Source organism: Lipophrys pholis (genome assembly GCF_963383615.2).
Source record: "Lipophrys pholis genome assembly, chromosome: 2".
Lineage (NCBI taxonomy): Eukaryota > Metazoa > Chordata > Actinopteri > Blenniiformes > Blenniidae > Lipophrys > Lipophrys pholis.
Window position 1 is genome coordinate 18,394,501 of NC_137636.1, and position 19,796 is coordinate 18,414,296.

The 19,796-nt window shown below is 41.5% G+C and overlaps 2 protein-coding genes across 2 annotated transcripts; one reads left to right on the top strand and one right to left on the bottom strand.

Moving 5' to 3' along the window:
• Nucleotides 1-455: 455 nt before the first annotated feature.
• Nucleotides 456-13,880, top strand: dna2 (DNA replication helicase/nuclease 2; the record flags this gene model as incomplete). Its single annotated transcript, XM_080458069.1, has 24 exons — nucleotides 456-485; nucleotides 1,553-2,456; nucleotides 2,992-3,109; nucleotides 3,295-3,444; nucleotides 4,044-4,227; nucleotides 5,072-5,220; nucleotides 5,489-5,611; nucleotides 5,708-5,954; nucleotides 6,071-6,185; nucleotides 6,797-6,953; nucleotides 7,130-7,321; nucleotides 7,432-7,674; nucleotides 7,780-7,893; nucleotides 8,021-8,130; nucleotides 8,388-8,497; nucleotides 8,644-8,772; nucleotides 8,991-9,083; nucleotides 9,206-9,399; nucleotides 9,531-9,620; nucleotides 9,807-10,020; nucleotides 11,888-11,977; nucleotides 12,106-12,291; nucleotides 12,391-12,537; nucleotides 12,697-13,880. 24 exons carry the CDS (start codon nucleotides 456-458, stop codon nucleotides 12,748-12,750), a joined length of 4,143 nt encoding a protein of 1,380 aa, XP_080314195.1. The 3' UTR covers nucleotides 12,751-13,880.
• Nucleotides 13,881-13,960: 80 nt separating this feature from the next.
• pbld (phenazine biosynthesis like protein domain containing) lies at nucleotides 13,961-19,088 on the bottom strand. Its single transcript, XM_080493569.1, has 10 exons — nucleotides 18,924-19,088; nucleotides 18,559-18,658; nucleotides 16,494-16,592; nucleotides 16,140-16,249; nucleotides 15,949-15,978; nucleotides 15,734-15,822; nucleotides 15,545-15,636; nucleotides 14,489-14,572; nucleotides 14,260-14,322; nucleotides 13,961-14,159 (listed from the first exon to the last, which is right to left on the bottom strand). Exons 1-10 carry the CDS (start codon nucleotides 19,005-19,007, stop codon nucleotides 14,047-14,049), a joined length of 864 nt encoding a protein of 287 aa, XP_080349695.1. The 5' UTR covers nucleotides 19,008-19,088; the 3' UTR covers nucleotides 13,961-14,046.
• Nucleotides 19,089-19,796: the final 708 nt, after the last annotated feature.

A 19,796-nucleotide genomic window follows, 5' to 3' on the forward strand; every position in this document is an offset into this window, starting at 1 on the left:
ATATATATATATATATATATATATATATATATATATATATATATATATATATATATATACGTTTGTTTGAGTGTCTATGGAAGATAAATACTCAACGGAAGTTAGAAAACGTCACTTCCGTTCCGCGAAACTAGACCCAAATTGGCGCGTCAGACAAAAAGCGGCTGAGACGTCTGGATATCTGTGAGCGCATGAAGACCAAGATGTGAAGGACTACGATGGTCTTAAGGGAGAAGTAAGGCACCTTGCTGCTGGTCGGGCTGTAAGTGATCCGGGGATGCGGAGCAGTTTAAGCGGAACGAGTCCGAGAAGCTGGAACGTTAGTTGAAGCTGCGGAGGTTAGCCTCTCTGTTTCCCCTCTGCGACAGTCCGCCACTCTGGAACATTAATCTGAGAAACAGCTCTGTGAACTCTGCAAGCTGCTCCGGAAAGGCAGAAGATAAAAACATTTGACAATGAACAGGACCAAAGTGAAGAAAGCCAAGGTGAGTCTCTGCTGTGAACAGCAAAATGTCCCCAGTCACCAGCTACTGTCTCTACTGTCAACTGTTTCTTCTCCTGGTATAATGTTTAAAGACCATTGCTGGGTTAAATGTCATAAATCCTATGAAATAGATTGATGTTTTAATTATGAATTAAGGCAAGGAATTAAGAATTACTCAAGATAGTCTAATTTAGTACTGTTTAGGGGAACTTTTATGATTTTTTTTTTTGTATTTCACTTGTACTTAACTACAATTTACAGCACATAATATAAGTTGCTCCTTTTATAAATGGCCTGTTATGTGATTCTTGTATACTTTATTCTTTGTTCTAGTGAAGTTTGTACTTTTTTGTGTTTGTTTCAGCAAACATATCTTTACCTGCACGGACAATTTGTGTCGTTTCTGTCCGATACACCTCGAACCACTGAATCAAGCCACAAACTAGTTGCACCTGTGCAACGTTTTGTGTAATTTACTACATTTCTTTTGTGGTTTCTTAAAGTTACCCGGAGGACAGAAAAACATCTCATCATTCTTTTCCCTCCAAAACCAAAAGGTAAGAAGAAAACCCAAACTTGTGTCATTAAATTATTCAGCGGTTCTGAGTGTTTTTTGTTGTTTTTACACATAAATGTAAACAGCTTTAATGCACTTTAACCCACTTAGAATAAAAAAGACACATAATTATTTTCCATTGAACTTGATTTTTGCATGGTGTTATTGATGGAGATGTCAAAGACAAAGTTTATTTAATTCAATTTAATTTATCTGTGGGAATAGTTTGGATACATTTTTATTACAGATTTTTTGTATATCTAATTTGAGTTTTCGTATAAAGAATAGCAACATGGTAAAGACAGTTTATACTACATCAACCAGGAATCTAACAACAAAAGGTTGCTACAGCTGGAGACAGACAGTAGAAATGTTATGAACTTGTGGTCTTGCCCCTTTTCTTTTCACCTGTTTATCTTCTCTCATGGCAAGTTATTTCTCCCCTTTGTGTGCATGAAGTTATATTCATTTTCCTTTTTTGTATTAAAAGATTTGACTATTTCTTTCGTTAGGACTCGTCAACATCCACAAAATTCTCAGTCTTTGCCTCTGCACTCATCAAGACTGACCCTCCAGTTAAAGATGCTGGAAGTCCTCCACTTCAGCTCCACACCCCGTCAAAGAAGAACGTCCTTAGGGACCTTGAGAACATACCTTCGTCTCCCTTAGATCTTCTTTTTGTACCTGAAACCCCAAACAGTCAAGTCAGACCTCCTCGATCGCCATGTGGAGGAGAGGCAGGTGTAGAGGACACACAGTGGAGCAGAGATGTGGTGTTCTCTGCAAAGCTGGGCCAGTTGTCTCCCATCTGTCGTAGTCCCCGCTCTAAAGGTCTGAGAGTACAGAGGGGAACCACTGTGGAGGGAGGAAGAACTACGAGAGGAGATGGGTGCTGTGGACCATTAAAAAGACTGTTGAGCCCACCTGGAGAATCCCAGAAAGCCAAGAGATCAAACTATATTATGTCTTTGTCACCAATCGCTCAGATGATCAGCCCCCCAGGTAGAAGTCTAAAACCACCAGGGCCTGTGAAGAAACTTCATATTTCTAGCGACAAGTCCAACGGGTCACTGGGACACAGTAGAGGTGCTGAAGCACATTTTCAATCGGGCAGAAACACACTGATGCAGCCGAAGCGGGTTACTCACCACTCTCTGGAAGAAAAGCAAAAGTCTACAGAAGACAAGAGAAATCCTGGTTTCCCTGAAACAACGGAGCAGAAAGCTCCTGAAACGAGATACAAGTGTAACGGACACAGTCGCTCGGATCCTGCAGCCGAACTCAGTGCATCGACTGTCATAAAGGCTCTGGATGGAAAAGCTGATCCCAGAGAAAAGGAAACTACAAAACCATCGGACGGAGACGGAGATGGAGACGGAGATATAACCAAGGCATCAGATCAGCAGCGAGTTGGAGGTACACAGATCACCATCCATTTCCCTTTTTCCATTTTTAATTTATGTGATTTATTTTACAAACTTGATCCTTTTTCACTGTCAAATACAGCAAGAGGCCTTGTTTGTCTAAAAGTGAGTCGCAGTACCAACCAAGCCTACGTCTGACTCGGGCAAGGAACCGTAGACTGAAAACTGTTCACGTAATGAAGTCTACGTTTAGACAGTTCTGCTGACCATCCAATTAAATGAAAATCGCAAGAATTTCTATCAAGATTGCATGCATAGAATATTATAAATTTAGTGTTATGCCTGAGACAGGACCACTGTCTTCACACCAAACATCACAGCACCCCTGACACTCGTTTCCACTACCCCCCCTGTGGGGGCCTGTGCTCCTTTTTGCATGTTTTTTTTTAGCCTGTGCTTTTTGTGCAGGATGAGGAATAAAGTTATTTCATCATATTAACCCTGACGTTATCATATTGTTGGAGTATGTCTCCCTTTTCATATCTTCTGTTGGTTTCACATCTCTGCTTCCCTGTTGTACCAATCAGAAAAAACCGGAGTGTCACCTGAAGGTCCCACAGAGGAGCACTTTGATGAGAGCTGGTTTGCAGAGCAGATGGATCATAACGGAAGTCTTGTGACAAAGGACATTTCCAAAAAACCTCGGTGAGACACATATTTAGCTCGTTTCAAACAAACCGCTGTAAATGTTTAAATGAATTTACTCAAAATATAAACCCCACTACACTATTGCTTTTTTCGATCTAAAGAAGAGGGAGCCTGAAGTCGAGAGTTGTATGTATTGAAAAGATTGAGGACTTGTATGATGAAAGCCTTCTGTGTCCCGACAGTAAAGTACCAGATCATGTGATCTTGTCCGGAGGCCTAAACAACCGCTACTGGGTGGTGGATGTTGAGGAGGAGCCTGGCAAGAAAACTCTGAGCATCACTTGCTCCAAGACTCTTCACCCAACAGACACATGTCTGCTAAAAGATGGCTGGTAATGCTGTCTCTTTGCACGTCCACCCTCTCAGCATATTCATCTCCACAGCTTTCATAAATCACTCATTCCTTCAGTTCCCCTGATTCAGCCTGAATTTACTTTATGCCAACTTTTCAACGTCGATTTTTTTTTAAAAGAGGAAATATTTAATTTTGCTGCTTTTAGTCCTATTTTATCAACTTTCTTGTTAAGATTAGTTCATAAGACATTGTAGTATGAAGAGAAGTGAACTGAGGCAGTATTTAAACTTTTATTGCAGAAAGCTACTAATTCAATGAAAAAACTGATTGTGTAGCTTTAATTTGTTCAGTCGAAGATTTAGTGCTACATGTACTTTGAGAGTAATTACTATAGGTTGCTGATTTAAATGCATTCACTGTTTATGTCACCTGTGAAACCAATAACTTACTGCCTCCTAGGATTTCTCTTGCAGGCACCAGTTGCCCATGTCTGGTCTGGATTATATGACAGTATAAACACGTGTCGGATGTGGATCAGGATACCTTTTTATGATTCATTGACTTTTGGTCATGCTGTTTGGGTGGGTCATCCTTTCTTCGGGTGCATATAAAACAATTTATCCTGGGTGTCTTCAGGGAGATGACGCCTGTTTGCTGTGGTGACGTGGTGCATCTGGAGGGCCACTGTGATGGTGGATCCTGGTTGGTGGACAGGGAGCAGGGCTTCCTGGTGTTGCTACCTGACAGTCTCATCTCGGGTACCAGCATCTCTAGTTCCATCCGCTGCATGAGGCGTGCAGTCCTCGGAGATATGTTCAAGGTAAAAGGCCTTACTAGGATTTTTTGTCCGTTGTTGGAAATACTATGTACGCCATCAACTATGGAAGTGGAAAAGAGCTTTAAGGTCCTTCCTCTGTATCTAAGGGATGAAAGTGGTATTTAAATGATGGCTGCAAGCTGTATAAATGGTTAACATAAATTAAATATAAAAAGAACCAAAAGCCTTTTCAATGGGTTTCTTCTTTTCCTACAGGTATCAGGTAAGATTATGTTGACTACGTCAAAGAAACGTTGATGAACTCATCGACTAATCATTTAGTCACTGGCTTCTGGCTCTGTCCCTGCTCATCTTAAGTCTGCTGCAGTACAAACACACACTAAAAAAAATAACACTGCACACCATTGTTTAAAGTATTTCCTTCAGTTTCTTAAAGTTTATTTTTATGGATACATTTTGAGATTAATGATTTACCTTACACATTCCGTTATGAGAAAAATTGCTTGTTTCAAACATTTTAGATCTGTAGCTGTCCACAGTATAGAAAACTTGTGCCTTAAGCTGCTCGATACTTTTCTTTTAGGTTACGATTGTGGTCACTGTTAGATTTTAATTCTAGTAAATATTCCGCAGCGTTATATACTATCAGACGTTACATGTAAATAGCTTCTCCTAAACCAGCAGCTGTTTGACTTCAGAAATAGCACATTTAATGATATTAGGAATCATAGTTCTACTTCACAGTTGTTTACCTGTGGTATACCTCAGGGATCCGTGGTTCAAATCATTAAAAACTCCACATGGCTCATCCCCGTCATAATAGCAATGACTATTATGCCGTATAATTATATGTTCATTGTTTTTTGTTTTTTTTGCTTTGATGCAGAGCTTTGACGGGGGGTCCAAGCAAATGCTAAACGGCACTATGGTCCATGAAGTTTTCCAGAGAGCTGCTCAGGGGAAAGATTTTTCTTTAGAGAAACTGTCAATGTTTGCCGATGAGGCGCTGTGCAGCCCTCGGTACCTCGGAGACATGTAAGTGGTCTAATTATACATATACATTATATAATATATGGAGGTTCAAGATCTTCTTGTTCCATGTGATGTTATAAATGGCAGTCAAGTCCAATATGATGTTTTAACAATGTCATAAAGATTCAAACAAAAGTGGTCAAGAGCTGAACACTTGGCTGTAAGTGACATTTGTAGAGCCCAGGCAGGAAATCAGTGTATTTTTTACATGTTCATCTTAATAGTTTTTGTTGTTTTTTTCAGTCATGTTTGTATTTCTCTCTGTTCACAGGTACAGTTTAGGTGTTGGTCAGGAAGAGATGAAACAGGAAATGCATGATTATCTGCCTTCACTCGAACACTGGGCAAAAGATTACCTCAACTCTCCCGCGCCAAAGGGCGTTACCCTTAAAATGTATGTGTACACACACACACCTTTATGTAATGTAAAGATTAATCTCTTTATGAAATGGTCATCAAAAAACACTGATATCTGTCTCCATGGTTCCAGCCGTAGCAACAGCCGAGCTCCTGGCAGGTGTCAGGAGACGACGTCAGTTGTGTCAATCACAGAGCTGGCAGACATAGAGGAGAACGTTTGGGCCCCGAGATTTGGCCTGAAAGGAAAAATCGATGTGACGGCGCGGGTTCAAATTCAAAGACCTCGAAATGGCAGTCACAGATTTTCAGAGGAGAAGACGCTTCCGCTGGAACTGAAAACTGGGAGGGAGTCTAACTCGATCGAACATCGCAGTCAGGTGGGGGTGGGGGGGGGGCACAGTACGGCTCCAAATAGTGCACACATACATTCACACCCGTGAAGTGAAAAATCCATTTTATTCCGATTAAAGAGTGCTTGTACCTGTTTGTGTAGGTGATTCTGTACACACTGATGAGCCTGGAGAGATACAACCCTGAAGCTGGTTTCTTGCTTTATCTGAAGACTGGCAACATGCACCCTGTAGTGCCGAGTCACATGGACCGCAGAGGTACTGTACATGTTTAAAACAATCATCTAACAATTTAAGTTTTTGGCTACATACGTAGTTTACCACCATCCAGTAAGGAGTGAATGAATAATGCAATGTAAAACACTTAAAGTTCTATATAAAACCCCTGCATTATTATTATTATTATTAAACTAATATCATAGAAACTATTAAATAGTCCATATCTTTATCAAACACATCAGATATTAAGATATTCAAAGTGCTGGTCGAAAAGGTGAGAGAACGCCTTGGCCAGCGACTCCAAAAGAAGCGAGATTCACTAATTGAAGAGTATTCAGTAATTCACTTACCGTTTCCACCTCTGAATGGATATGTTCAACAAAGAATTAGATTTTTTTTTACCATTGTCTGTTATTATAAACTACCATATCTTTCTTTGTCTGTTCTTGTGACTTGGATTTAGATTGTCTCACAATTTAATGCAGGAAACTAAAGGTTTCACTTTTGCTTTGTTAGTGTTCATCTCCCTTTATCAAATGACAAGGTTTGCTTTAACAATAAAATACGTTTCCATCAAAGTCTTTCTATGTGACCAGTGGGGACAACAGTCTCTCCTTTGTAATGTTTCTCTCTCTTAACTGTTCTGGCAGAGCTGATAAAACTGAGAAACACTTTGGTCCATCATATACACAACTGTGTGAGGAAAGAAGCAGAGCAGAGCCGCCTTTCCACGTTGCCTGATATCCTGACAGACAGACAGACCTGCCAATACTGTCCACAAAGAAGGAACTGCGCTTTGTATGAGAGGTAAACATTTTCATTTAAATTCCAGTCCCGTATTGATGAAGTGAAGTCATGTTGAACGTTTTCTGATGAGAGGATCAGAGTTGGTCAGCTGAGGAAATTATTGGCTTTAAATTCTGTCCAATCATTCTCACATCATTCGGCTCCGTTTTCTGCCTCTGCCTTCACCTTCTGTCCAGAGCTCTGGATCCAGGCTCTGCAGACGTCTGTGGGGAAGTTGTGCGTGACTTTCTGCAGGAACAGACTAGTCACTTGACTTTGCTGCATCTGAAGTACTTTTCCCATTGGCTGCTGCTTTGTTGCCTGGAAGGCGCCACCATGGAGGCTAAGAACAGTCGGAAGCGCGTGTGGCTTCAGAGCCCCGAGGAAAGGTGCAAAGCTGTCTCCACTAATGCAAGCGTTGTCACACATTGAAAACTGCTGTGTTGTTACATTTTACTGCAAAGTTTTCTGTGCAGTTGACTGGGATTTGTTTTTCCAGCGAGAAGTGTGGGAGCTGTGTGGGGAACCTGCGGCTCAAAGGCCCGGTGACCGTGCAGTCTGACGGCGTTTACCTTCATCATTTCCTGCAGACTGGTGCTGCTTCACAACAAAGCTTCACCAACATTGGTTTGGCCAGCAGAGACCGCATCGTTGTTAGTGACCAGGAAGGTCGTCTGTTTGGCTTGGCCACAGGTTACCTGCGTGAAGTCGGCAGAACGTCAGCCAGCTGTACTCTAGACAGGCGAGAACAAATCCACCTTCACCCGCAGATTTTGACTGTCAGGAAGCTCACTAAACTCTTTTTTTCTTTTTTCTTTCTAATTTTGTCCTTCAATTGGTTCACTAGGGACCTGTCAAAATTCGGTGACATGATGTTTCGGCTGGACGGCGATGAAGGTGTGGTAGGTCTCGCCACCCACCTCAGTAATCTTTCCAGACTGATGGCGAGCAGTCCAGACAGGTAGGCGCAGCGGTAAAGCATCACATGCACATTATGGTGTATATCTAACACGTTTCTCACACAGTGGCGACTTGTGTTTGGGGCACGGAGTGGTCCCTCAAATCAATTGAAAATGTTCTTTGTGCAGTGATCGTCTAAGGAAGCTGGTTGTTGACCTTCAGCCTCCAGAGTTTATCTCTGACCTCAGCTCTGTTCTGCCCAGAGAAGTCAAAGACACTGTTGCTGAAATCCTCAAAGGTGACTCCACCCCACCCCTCGACTAACACATCTCCTGTCCTGGGACAGTGGCAGTTTTATCGCCCATGACCACAGGTCGCAAACAAAAATTTGGGTGACGCTCACATTTTCTGGAATTGTGTGCTGATGCTGAAGTTTCAGTTTCAAAGTTCATGTTAATGGAGTTGATGTCTCCACAATGTTTCACAGTTATTTTAATATAAAGACGTGTGTTTGTGTGATCATTCTTTTGTTTTGATTTGTGTGTGTCTTTGTAGGTCTCAACAAACCCCAGAAGCAGGCCATGAAGAAGGTGTTGTTATCCAAAGACTATACACTGATTGTGGGCATGCCTGGTACGGGCAAAACCACCACCATCTGCACTCTGGTAACTTTACAGACAATGCTCCATCATTTAATCTTTTTATAATTTTCAGTATTATTTTGTTCTTGTGAAACTTGATCTCTAATCTTCTCTCCTCCACCTTTCTCTCTGTCTGCTTTATCTCCTTCTACCCTCCTCACTTCTCTCAGGTTCGTATCCTGCATGCATGTGGTTTCAGTGTGTTGCTGACCAGCTACACCCACTCTGCTGTGGACAACATCCTTCTAAAGCTGAAACGTTTCAGGGTGGGATTTCTGCGCTTGGGACAAGGACAGAAGGTGTGTTAGAGTTGAAGTACTGTTTTTACTAAACTGTTTTTATAGCAGTAAATGTGTCATTGTGGAGATTTTAGTTTTAAGATCTAGAGAAAAAAAAAGATTAAATAAAAATTTAAATCAATGCTAAAACATTATGTCATAAAATAATTGGCGGTGATGTACGGTTATATTTATTGTATGCCAACTCGTGTTTCCTTCTTTTCTGTTACCTTCTTTAGGTCCATCCAGATATCCTCCCGTACACTGAAGAAAGTGTGCGGAAAAAGGGGGTTAACACTCTGTCTGAGCTCGAGCAGCTTTATAACAAAGAGGTAAGAGGTTTATGGAGTATTGTACTCGGTTAAACGTCTGCTCGGATATTCAAGTGACTGTTTTATTAAATTTGAAATTACAATGTCACTACATTCCTTCCCCTTGTTCTCTCTGTCTCTAGCTGGTGGTGGCGACCACCTGTATGGGCATCAAGCATCCTATCTTCACCCGTCGCCAGTTTGATTTCTGCATCATAGACGAGGCGTCACAGATCAGTCAGCCCATTTGTCTGGGACCCCTGTTCTACGCCAAGAGATTTGTGCTGGTTGGAGACCATCAACAACTGCCGCCAATAGTGCAAAACCATGAGGCAAGGTGAGGTACTTGGTTTTGTTGGGGAACAGAAAACTTGATAATTTCAAATCACTTTAAAATGTGAAGATTGAGGATTGGGAAAATGTGTTGGGGAATGTTGGTTCTTCCTTTATTAACATTGTTTCCTTTAGGTCACTTGGGATGGATGAAAGTCTGTTTAAGCGGCTGGAGCTGCACAGTGAGGCCGTAGTTCAACTCAACGTGCAGTACCGAATGAACAGGTACCCAGACAACATGCACACTGCAGCATGTTCGCTTTGATAAAAGAAGTCTGAATCTACTCTATATTTCAAATGGAAATCAACACAACTGCTCTGTCCAGTAGAGCTGCATAGCAAACATCACAGCCTGTTTGGATGCACTCATTTCCCCCTCTTTGTTAAATCATGTTTGTGGTGTGTCTTCAGGGAGATCATGTCTCTCAGTAACTCTCTGATGTATGACGGGCGGCTGGAGTGTGGATCAGAGAGGACGGCCACGGCCCTGCTCACCCTGCCCTTCCTGCTCTCCGTCCAGTCCGAGTTGACTTCCTACTCTCAGACTCACCCTCAGCACGACTTGACATGGATACAAGCCACACTGTTGCCTAGCAACCCTGTTTGCTTCCTGGATTGCTCAATGGTGAGTAAACTTAAGTAAATTTATGTGCAGCAGATTTTTAATTCAGGTAAGTTTAAACGGCTTCATTTAAGGAAGATGATGATGGAACTTCGCCAACATATTGCCTTCTCCACCCGAGGAGACAGAATGTTGGATCATTGTTACTCCCCCTTCAGAAACGGCCATGCAGCAATGATTCAACCACCATTTGGCCAGTCAGGCCACGCCTCCATGCTCCTCCTGCCCAGGTACAAAGTGACCAGTCGGAGGCCACGTTACAGGATGACTTTGAGACAAAGGACTGGGAAATGTTCTGACGCAGCTCCGGTGGTAACGTCGACGTGTTTACAAAAGCGGTTATGGAATTTATCGGAGAAACTAATGGAGGACATTCCGCCAAAAAAACTATCAGGAAGTTTCCCAACCAGAAGCCGTGGATGAACAAAGGCATCCGCGATGCTCTGAAGTTCAACCTCTCGCTCGCCGGTGCATCATCTCCAGGGGCTTTAAAGAGTCTGTCATTGTTCATGTCCCAGAGAAAGCCAAGCCCAGTTGACTTTAAGACTACCAGCCCATTGCCTTTACCTCTGTGGTGATGAAATGTTTTGAAAGACTAAATGGTGTGTTGACTTCGCCTATTTAGCACTTTTCACCTTTGTGAGCAGCCCCAAAGCGTTAATCACATTCACCCATTCACACACCAATGGAGGCTGCGGCCATGCAAGGATGTCACTCCATTGGGAGCAAATAACGGTTCAGTATCTTGCTCAAGGACACTTGGGCATATGGAGATGGGAATCAAACCTGCAAAATTCCGATCGGGAGACAACTGCTCTACCGACTGAGCCTTGCCGCTCCTAGTCAAAAGCTTCATCACCACCTCCCGACCTGCCTCCCTGGATCCTTACAGTTACTGGCCAAACAGGAGCACAGACGGCATCATCAACCACCTGCTACACTCAGCCCTGGCCCACCTGGACACTAGGAAGGTGAATTATGTACACGTTCAGGTAGGTCTGCAGCTTTCTGACCAGCAGACAATAGTTGGTTCGAGTGGGGAATCACCTGTCCTCCTCACGCACCCTGAAGCTCGGTGCTCCCAAGGGATGTTTGCTGAGCCCTCTGCTGTACTCGCCAACCTGGAGGACTTGTGCAGAAACAACAGCCTCCTCCAAGGAGCTGATTGTGGATTATCCAAAGAAGCAACAGCAGGAAGACCACCCACTCAGCTTCAGCAGAACTGAGGTTTAGAGAGTGGAGAGCCATCAAGCATCTGGGTGTCAACATCACACAGGACCTGACCTGGTCAAGTCACATCAACACTCTGGTGAAGAAGCTGAACAGTGTCTCTACACCTCCGACACCTGAGGGACTTTAAGTGCCCTCTCAAGGTGCTCAGGCACTTTTACAACTGCACCACTGAGAGCGTTTTGACTGGAAGCATCATCACCTTGATGGGCAGCAGACAACATTAGATCCGAAATCACTTTTCGATGATTATAATTTTTTCATTACTAGTAGAGGTTATTATAGTATTTCCAAAGCATAGAATGCTATCAGGGAAGGATCGTGAATAAAGAGGCTTTGATAATGAATAGGTAATGCTAATAAATAATACAATTCATTCATAGAAATGGTTTCTAATAGAATTTGTTTCCTTTACGCAGCACAATAGAAGAGGAAATAAAGGATCTGGGTTAATGACTGTTGTGTAGAAATCTTCCTATTTTGATTAGTATTTCACCAACTAAAAGAGCTTTCACAACTCTACAAATTGGCCCAACTGTAATTTACCAACGAGTCTGTTAACGTCACCTTTGTTCCTGTCAGACTGAGAACGTAAAATGGTTGTTGGTCTAAATCTTGCCTTCTCCACTGTTTGTTTTAGGTGCCTGCTCTGGAGTCGGTGGAGCAGGGAGGAATCAGCAATCACACTGAAGCTGCTCTCATCTACGTGTTGCTGTCACTTTTGATAAAGGTACAATAATTCTTCAAGTGTTGAGGATATAGTTAATCACACATTTGCCAGAATTGGAATGTGTAAACATTCGATCATTGGAGTTGTGTGTGGTCTTATTGAGCCCTGGTCTGTCTTCTTGTTTTCAGGCTGGGTGTAAGCCCAGTGATATAGGCGTTATCGCCCCATACAGGCAGCAGCTAAAGAGTATCTCTGCTCTGCTGCAATCCTCTGCTTTTGTTGGGGTGGAGGTGAACACGGTGGACAGATACCAAGGACGGGACAAAAGTCTGATCGTTCTCTCTTTTGTCAGAAGTGCTGCAGAGGAGGGAAGCGTAAGGGTTTTTCTTCACTTGTCTTTTCTCTTTCGTGCTTCTCAAACCGAAGAAGAAGCTACAGTAAACATGACCCGACTCTCCTGTCTTTCCGCTCAGTTAGGGGAGCTGTTGAAGGACTGGCGTCGCCTGAATGTGGCCATCACCAGGGCGAAGCACAAGCTGCTGATGGTGGGCTCCGCCACAACTCTGCGACGCTACATACCAGTGGAGAAGCTGCTGAACTATCTACAGCAAGAGAACATGATATCCTGAAGAAATCATTGTGCTGCTTTTACTAAACCACTGTTCAGTGCCACTTACTCTGTCTGGTTGGTCTGTTTGTAATTTGTTAGAAACAGGAATGCCTTACCCGACCAATTTGTTTTCTTTCTTATGTTTCCTTTTCCTTAACTCCTTCTTCACATTATCCAGCTTCCTCCTGCTGCCCACCAGCACTTACCCAGCATGTGCCTGTGAATGGACTCCTCGAGAACAGGATGGTGTTTCATATCACCGGTCTGCATCACAATGGAGCAGTGCACGGCTGGTTCAATTCGACAGAGCAGAGAATTACTGCTTGTTGATGACTGGGTGACGTGTCGGGGTGTTCTTTGTAACAAAGTAAATTTGAATGAAGGTCTCTTTGTTTTAACACTCAGGTATTTAATAGAATAACTGACCTTGTGCATTAAAAGCTTCTTCTGTTTCATTTTGCAGGCAGCATTTAGCACGGGTTCTATTATTGCTGATCTAAACACAAACAAATGTGAACGGAAGCATGATCGTGTTGTTCATTTTACGCTATGAAAAAAGATGCAGCGACCCGGAGGAGTTTATTTGTTCATAAGAAATTTCTTTAAGTTTAAATGTGTAGAACTGCCACTGTGATAACTTGTGTTGCATTACATTGTGCACATTGTGATAAAACCTCCAGTTTGATAGTCATAGTTAAGCTCCATTTAAAATGTCTCCTTCAGCACACTGGCCTATTTTCAGGTGTTATTTGGTCTTTTGACTTGTGTATGTTGATGACAATGTGTTGCCTCCATTTCATTCAGCTGCCATGCAGAGGAAAAGCTCATACCTGTCTGTCAAAAAGCTACATCACAGTCGACAGTTTATTTTTCTCTACGTAGTCAATTGAAGTGTGTCATTAAGCATAGTGCTGATCCTCAGATTTTGTGCTTTCTTCATAATCGGTTTTACTTCTCTACGAATGGACGGCACTACACTAACTCAGCAAGTTGTAATGTGGATTTTTTTTTTCATGGTATCACTTAGAATAGGATGCAGCAAAGAGCTACTGACCAGAACTGTTTACACTGCACACTTTTGGCACAGTTGGAGCTGCTAATGTGTCTGTGTAAACTACAGATTGAGAGCGGCAGTGATTCTGCTCGCAGCCATCTAATGCTCTCGATCTGTGATTCATTATTTTGATTCTCATTCAGCACTGTGAGAAATGTGTGTAGCGATCTCTGGACCATCAGGCTGATTCTAACTTTTGTATGGTTTTACTTGAATTGTTTGCGCATCTCTTTTTTTTCTCACAATGCGAGTCTGTTCTTGGCTAATTTGGTACACAAATAAACTATGTGAATTCTTACAGATTGTGGTACTTTTCTCTAATCCATGATGTGTTACTGTCCCCTTATGCCCCTTTATAAGAATTACCAGTCCAAGCTTTAGTGTTTGACCATTTATTTACGCCATAATAATCCACCATATAGAGCAAGGCCTCTGTTTGCAGGTACATGCTGTCTGCTTGTGTCTTTACAGTATGATTGTTCCCCGCAGTACAGTGACGGTCTGTCCGCCTATGTTGATTCTACCATCATCTCTCACTTCAAGTTGCAGCGCTCCGCCTCGCTTGGAGCACTGGTAGGCTACACAAACACAGAAGATCTAGGTGTTAATGCTAGACTATAGAGAGAAACAACACCTCTAAACATGTCTGGTCCCATTTACCTGAGTGCAATGACTTACCAAGCATTTTCTTTTTTCCCAGCTTTTTGGACCAGTAGCTCCCTGAAACAGTATGGGCGGATCCTGCAAGAACAGAATATTCCTACCAGGTGCTCTTTACATATTTTATACGGCAGATGCCGCAAGATACATGAAACATTGTCACCACTGCATACCTGCTCGACATAACCCTAGAGTATGTTTAAACATGCTACTGCAGTCACTAGTTCAGATGTGAGAAGAACCTCACCAGTGACGGGATCCTCTGGGATTCCAAACCATGGAGCAAAGTATCTGGAGTAGAAGTCATAGCATGGCTGGCTGTCTGGTGATCCTGTAGTGAGGTGTAGCAGCATTTAAAGAAAGGATAGATTGACGGGAAACAGTTTTCAGATGGGATTCTACTTTCTTGTGAATCCCTAACCAGTACAAAGAAATCTGGTTTTGTGCACCACTGTATTGTGTATGTTGCTGCATATTGCCCGACTATGTGTCCGCAGACTCCCCTGCTGGTTAAGTTTATCGATGTGTTCCTGGGTTTCTTCTTACTTGTGTGTTTACTCATGTATGGAAATCTAAGCAATTCCTGGTCTGCGCTCAGGATGTCACACAGATGCACATCCCAAGAATCAGGAGTGAAGTGGGTAAAAAGGCTTTTCATTTTTCTTCCCCATTTAGTGAGGTGAAGAAAACCTTAAATATCAGAAACCAGATATGGATTCTCTTGTGATCGTCATGCCGTATTGATTGACTTTTTTGATGTTTGTACTGTTGTAACCATGTTTTTATGCTGCCATTTTGGCCAGCTCACTCTTGGGAAATCGTGTTTATATTCCACTTATTTTTACCTGGTCAAATAAAGGATTTTAGATGGATAAAGGACTTTACATTTGTACCAAGACAGTTGCTCATGAAAAACTAAATGTTTTCTTTAGATGGTTCTCATGTTCAGCAGTTGCAAATGCCAAAAAAGCCTGCAATCAAGCTGCAACTGCAAATTATCAGCTTTTATAGATTCTATTCCAAGTATTTTTCCTTTGTTTTATTCATTGTTTAAATGTCATATCTTTAAAATTACAATAATTTTAAATCCATCGCTGTTGTGCTGTGTGCACTGTCGAGTCAAAAACCTTTACACCCCCCCCCCCCCCCCCCCCCCCCCAATTATCTTGCTTATATGTAATGTTTTATGAAATGTATGCTCTTACTGTGATGTTTTATTCAATCCGAATTTAAATAATTCTACAAAATAATGAAAAGTGTCCTGGTTTAACAGAGAAAATGCCAAATACAAATCTCTGAATACCTTTTAGTGTAACGATAACTCCTTTAACTCGTCCACTCTTGTCACAGCTCTGAAGAGCAGCAGTATCAACCTTCAGCCCAGTGAGCACTGACCTGTACACCAAACATTTACACCCATTAGTGACACACATTCACAAGTATGGATATGAAAAAAGCTGCTTCAAAAATGAAGCATGCACTAGTCTGTGACCTGTCACAGCTGTCAGCCAGGCGAATCAACAGCTTATTTGTGGAAGAGCTCAAAGAAACATCCTGAACTGGGTTATTTCCAACTGCTACCTGCAAATAAATGCAAAGAGTTCATTAAGAGCTCATGCTCTCGGGTGAAAACAGGAGCAGTGTCACGCTAATGCAAACTGTTCACACAGAGGAGCTCATAAATTGTGGATGAACGCTGATACTGACCTTGATAATGTCTCTGAACTCACTGGCATCCTGAGAGGATAGTGCTTTGGAAAAGTTATTTGAGCAGAGGCACACTTTTTCACATCAAAAAAACTTCTAAATATGTTTGGAATAATAACAAAAATAATAAAACTGGATCAACCTGCTTCTGTAGTTGGATCCTGAGCTGTTTATTTGACCATGTACTGTACCTGTTGGGTGGGTGGGTTTAGGGGAAAGTCCATGACGTAACCTTCTCCCTGCTGGATGACTGCTAGATCTCCACTTCTAGTCTCAAACACCACAGTGGGATTTATGTTCTCTATAGGAATAAAGGCAGCACACCAAGTGCAATACACACACACACCAATGAACTGTTTTGGCAAAGTGGATTTCTCTGACTAATGTGGCTGCATTGACTGATATTGCTTTTAGTGAGCTGCTTTGGCTGAGTTTTACAGTGTGGAAACAAATGCACAGGGACTCATTTTAGCTTTAGCTGATGGACATATAAATCCTAAAAGCACCCTATTCTATCTTGATCTTGTAAGAGTGTTGTATCTTACTCTCATGCTGGAACAGTACTGCAGCAGAGGCCAGAGTGGCGTGACCACACAGGTTCACTTCAGTGGTTGGTGTGAACCATCGCAGATGAAACCTCGAGCCTGATAATCACAAAGCATTTTAATACAACCCCCTTTTTTTACCACCCTTTTCCATCTTCACCACAGTGGATCATGTGATCCACGTATTTGATTTGGCCCCAATGTCTGGTTGCATACCAGTGAGAAGTTGAGGGTTAATAGACTTGTTCAGGGATCAACAGGGAACCAAACAATAACATGAAGATATTGCTTCACATACCACACCAGAAGAAAAAAACAACAATAAATTGAGCATAATGAAGTTTATCTTAATATTAGTATGCTGATGTGTGTTTGGGGTAAAATTCCAGAAGAATACGAATTTAATAATTCCATTAAGAAATGGTAATGTACGTATTTGATGGTCAAAGTGAGGATAATTCTTGGTGCAGTTTCTTTTCAGATTGCGCATTTTATTCAAGTCTGGTGGGGCCTTTTGACTGAGTGCATGATCTAATGTTTGAAGACACATTTATTGTGACTTTAAACTGCAATGGAAAAGCAGTTTGCAGAAAAAAAGTCACTGGATCCAACACTTTACCCTTTGAGAGAAATGTCACACACATTTACTATGTTTCACATGGAACCTTTTGAAACTTTGTCAACAAATGATTATCAGCAGACTGGAGTCAGGATATCATCCATCTTCTAGAACCTTTATCTCACTGAAGCCACCAGTCCATCATAGAACAAACAGTCATCAGTCAACATCAAAAGCATGTTGTTGTATCATGGAAGGAAACCAGGGAAAACATGCAAACTCCACAAAGACTTGAACCAGCGATATTCCAGTGAGGTGACAGTGCAAACTACTGCGAGGTGTAGTGAGGATATGCATTATTTTTTTTCACAGATGACATTAAGATTTTCAAATTATTTCTGAAGTGTATGATACTAATGCATGCAAACATAATTGTAATTAAGTTTTAAAAAGTGTAAAATTTTAGAATTAATCGTACTCGCACATAAAATATTATTAGCAGATTTTTCTCGCTGCTCACAATTGAAGACATTAAACAGAAGAGTTGAAAATCTTTCAACAAAACACTGAATATTACTGAAAATGTATGTTTTGTTTAACTATAACTTTTCCAATGTTGTATTGTGCCTGAGACATCAGCCTCTAGAAATTGCATTGCTTCTTCGTAGTATAAAATACTTTGGTATTGTAATTAAATGTTTAAAGACTTCACAGTTTTTATATGAATACTGGTCGAGACTTAAGAAATTAATCAATGCAAATACTGACATACACTTAGAGTCTGGATGTATGTGTGAATGATGCAGACATTCCACTTATACTGCGTTTCAACTGCCAGCTGGTTGCATTGTCTAACATTGTTACCTAGACTGCTGAGGCAGGCTGTTTTTTGGGGGGGGGGGCACTCCATTTACAAGGACACACAGGCAAAATGACCTAAGTGAACTTCAGAAGCACATACCAGTATATTTATTTTTGTTTTGAACATACAAACAGAAAAAGAAAAAAAAATAGATGTATAAAACAAATGCTTGTTAACCAAATCAAGTGTTTTAATCAGTTCTCCTGCTGTTGTATATTTGCTGTTCTACAGGCCATCACTTGGAGGAATGTGCTTGTGTAGCTGGATGCTGCCTGAAGGGTAGTCAGTCAATAATCCATTGTTATAACTATTGTCAGTAACTAATCCCTGCAACTTCTAAACAAATATTATTTTACCTTCATAAACCTTCACCTGAAGCAGAAAAGAAGTGACCTATTGCCCACTGAACTAAAGTTGTTCTTACACTGCAGTATTTTAGCAACAATTCTTGTAATTGGATATAATTAAATCAGTGCACAAGTGGTTGTACTTGAGAACAAGCTTTTTTGTACCCCTCCTTGCCAACAGCTTTAGATAACATGATAGAAAACTGTACCATTGGATCATTTTTATAACCTGTAACACCAAGATCTGTTTCTGTTAATTACACATTTCAAATCGGAGCAAATAGTGTGAAATGATACCTGTAGTGAAGGTGTCAGAGGGATTGAGTCTGGTGATGAAAGCAGTCTCTGACAAGTTCATCTCTGCTGCAATCTTCTGGTACATATCATCACTAAGCTCCTGTTGGAAACACACTATGAGATGCATTCAAATATATGTGATGTATTCACACAGAGTAGTGGTGAGTGCTGATTTTAAGACAATCACGTCATACTGAAGATACAGTGACAAACTGTTTTTCCCTTCTCATTAGAATCATAGAGTGAACAAACACACCAAACTGGCATCCACTGGTCTGTTTTCTATGTGGTCTGCATGCTGTGAATTCCGGAAGCAGACTGCCATACTGGAGTTATCTTACTCTCGTGTAGTTAAGTTTACTCACTTGCATCAGTGGACAAATTGCTGCAGGATTTCCTTGGAACGGCACATTAGTGAAGGCATCCACCGTGTACACGGGAATCTCCATCGTTGTCGGGTTTAACGCGGGAATAATCTGTATGAACAGGAGTCTCCAGCCAGGATTGTTTGACACAGCCGCTGTGCTGCTGTCGCTGGAGTTTGGACTGTGGAAAGCAAACAGAGGCCTCGGTCTGCCAGTCTCGACAGATTTTAACACTGTGGTTGCCAGAGTGCGCTTTTGTACTTTCAAAGGCTCATTTATGTAAGTGGTTTTAACAATATTCTAAAATCCATGAAACTCCCACATTTACACCAACAAGTGCCTTTTGATGAAATTGTGTGAAAAGTCATAGGATTTCTCCTGTTGGATATGAGATAGAATCGTTTAGTTTATGTGTTTCGCTTACCCAAGTTATTGAACACATTTATTTTATTTATTATTTTAGTATTACGACAATCTAGATTAGGTTTGAAAATGTCAGAAAATCTGATGACGCTGCTTTGAGTTCAGAGTTCATCTACAAGGAAGCGTTCAAAGTTCTTTGCCTAATGGCTTTGTTCTAATGTGAGTAATCTAAATTCAGCTGCTCAAAAGTACTAACATTCAATAGGTTTTTTGAACTACTAAAGACTAACTTCAGTTTGAGACTAAGTCCCGACCAAAAAAAGGCTTGCTGGTAACCTTTGTACTTGGATACTAAATATCGGAACATTAACCACTCTGAGCAGCTCAACCATCACTAACGTTAAAGCAAACCACGTCCTCGTGAGTATATGGCCTTCAAAGAAACAACTGGGTTTCGGAACATTTTATTTGAACTGTGTGACATTGCCTGTGTAAACCAAGTGACCAGTT

Excerpts from the sequence above, each read along its gene's own strand:
- pbld (XM_080493569.1), bottom strand. The coding sequence starts at position 19,007 with ATGGAGATTCCCGTGTACACGGTGGATGCCTTCACTAATGTGCCGTTC. Across the intron at positions 18,659-18,923 it reads CAATTTGTCCACTGATGCAA|GAGCTTAGTGATGATATGTA; the intron begins GTGAGTAAACTT and ends TGTTTCCAACAG. Across the intron at positions 15,637-15,733 it reads CTGGCTGACAGCTGTGACAG|GTCAGTGCTCACTGGGCTGA; the intron begins GTCACAGACTAG and ends TTTGGTGTACAG.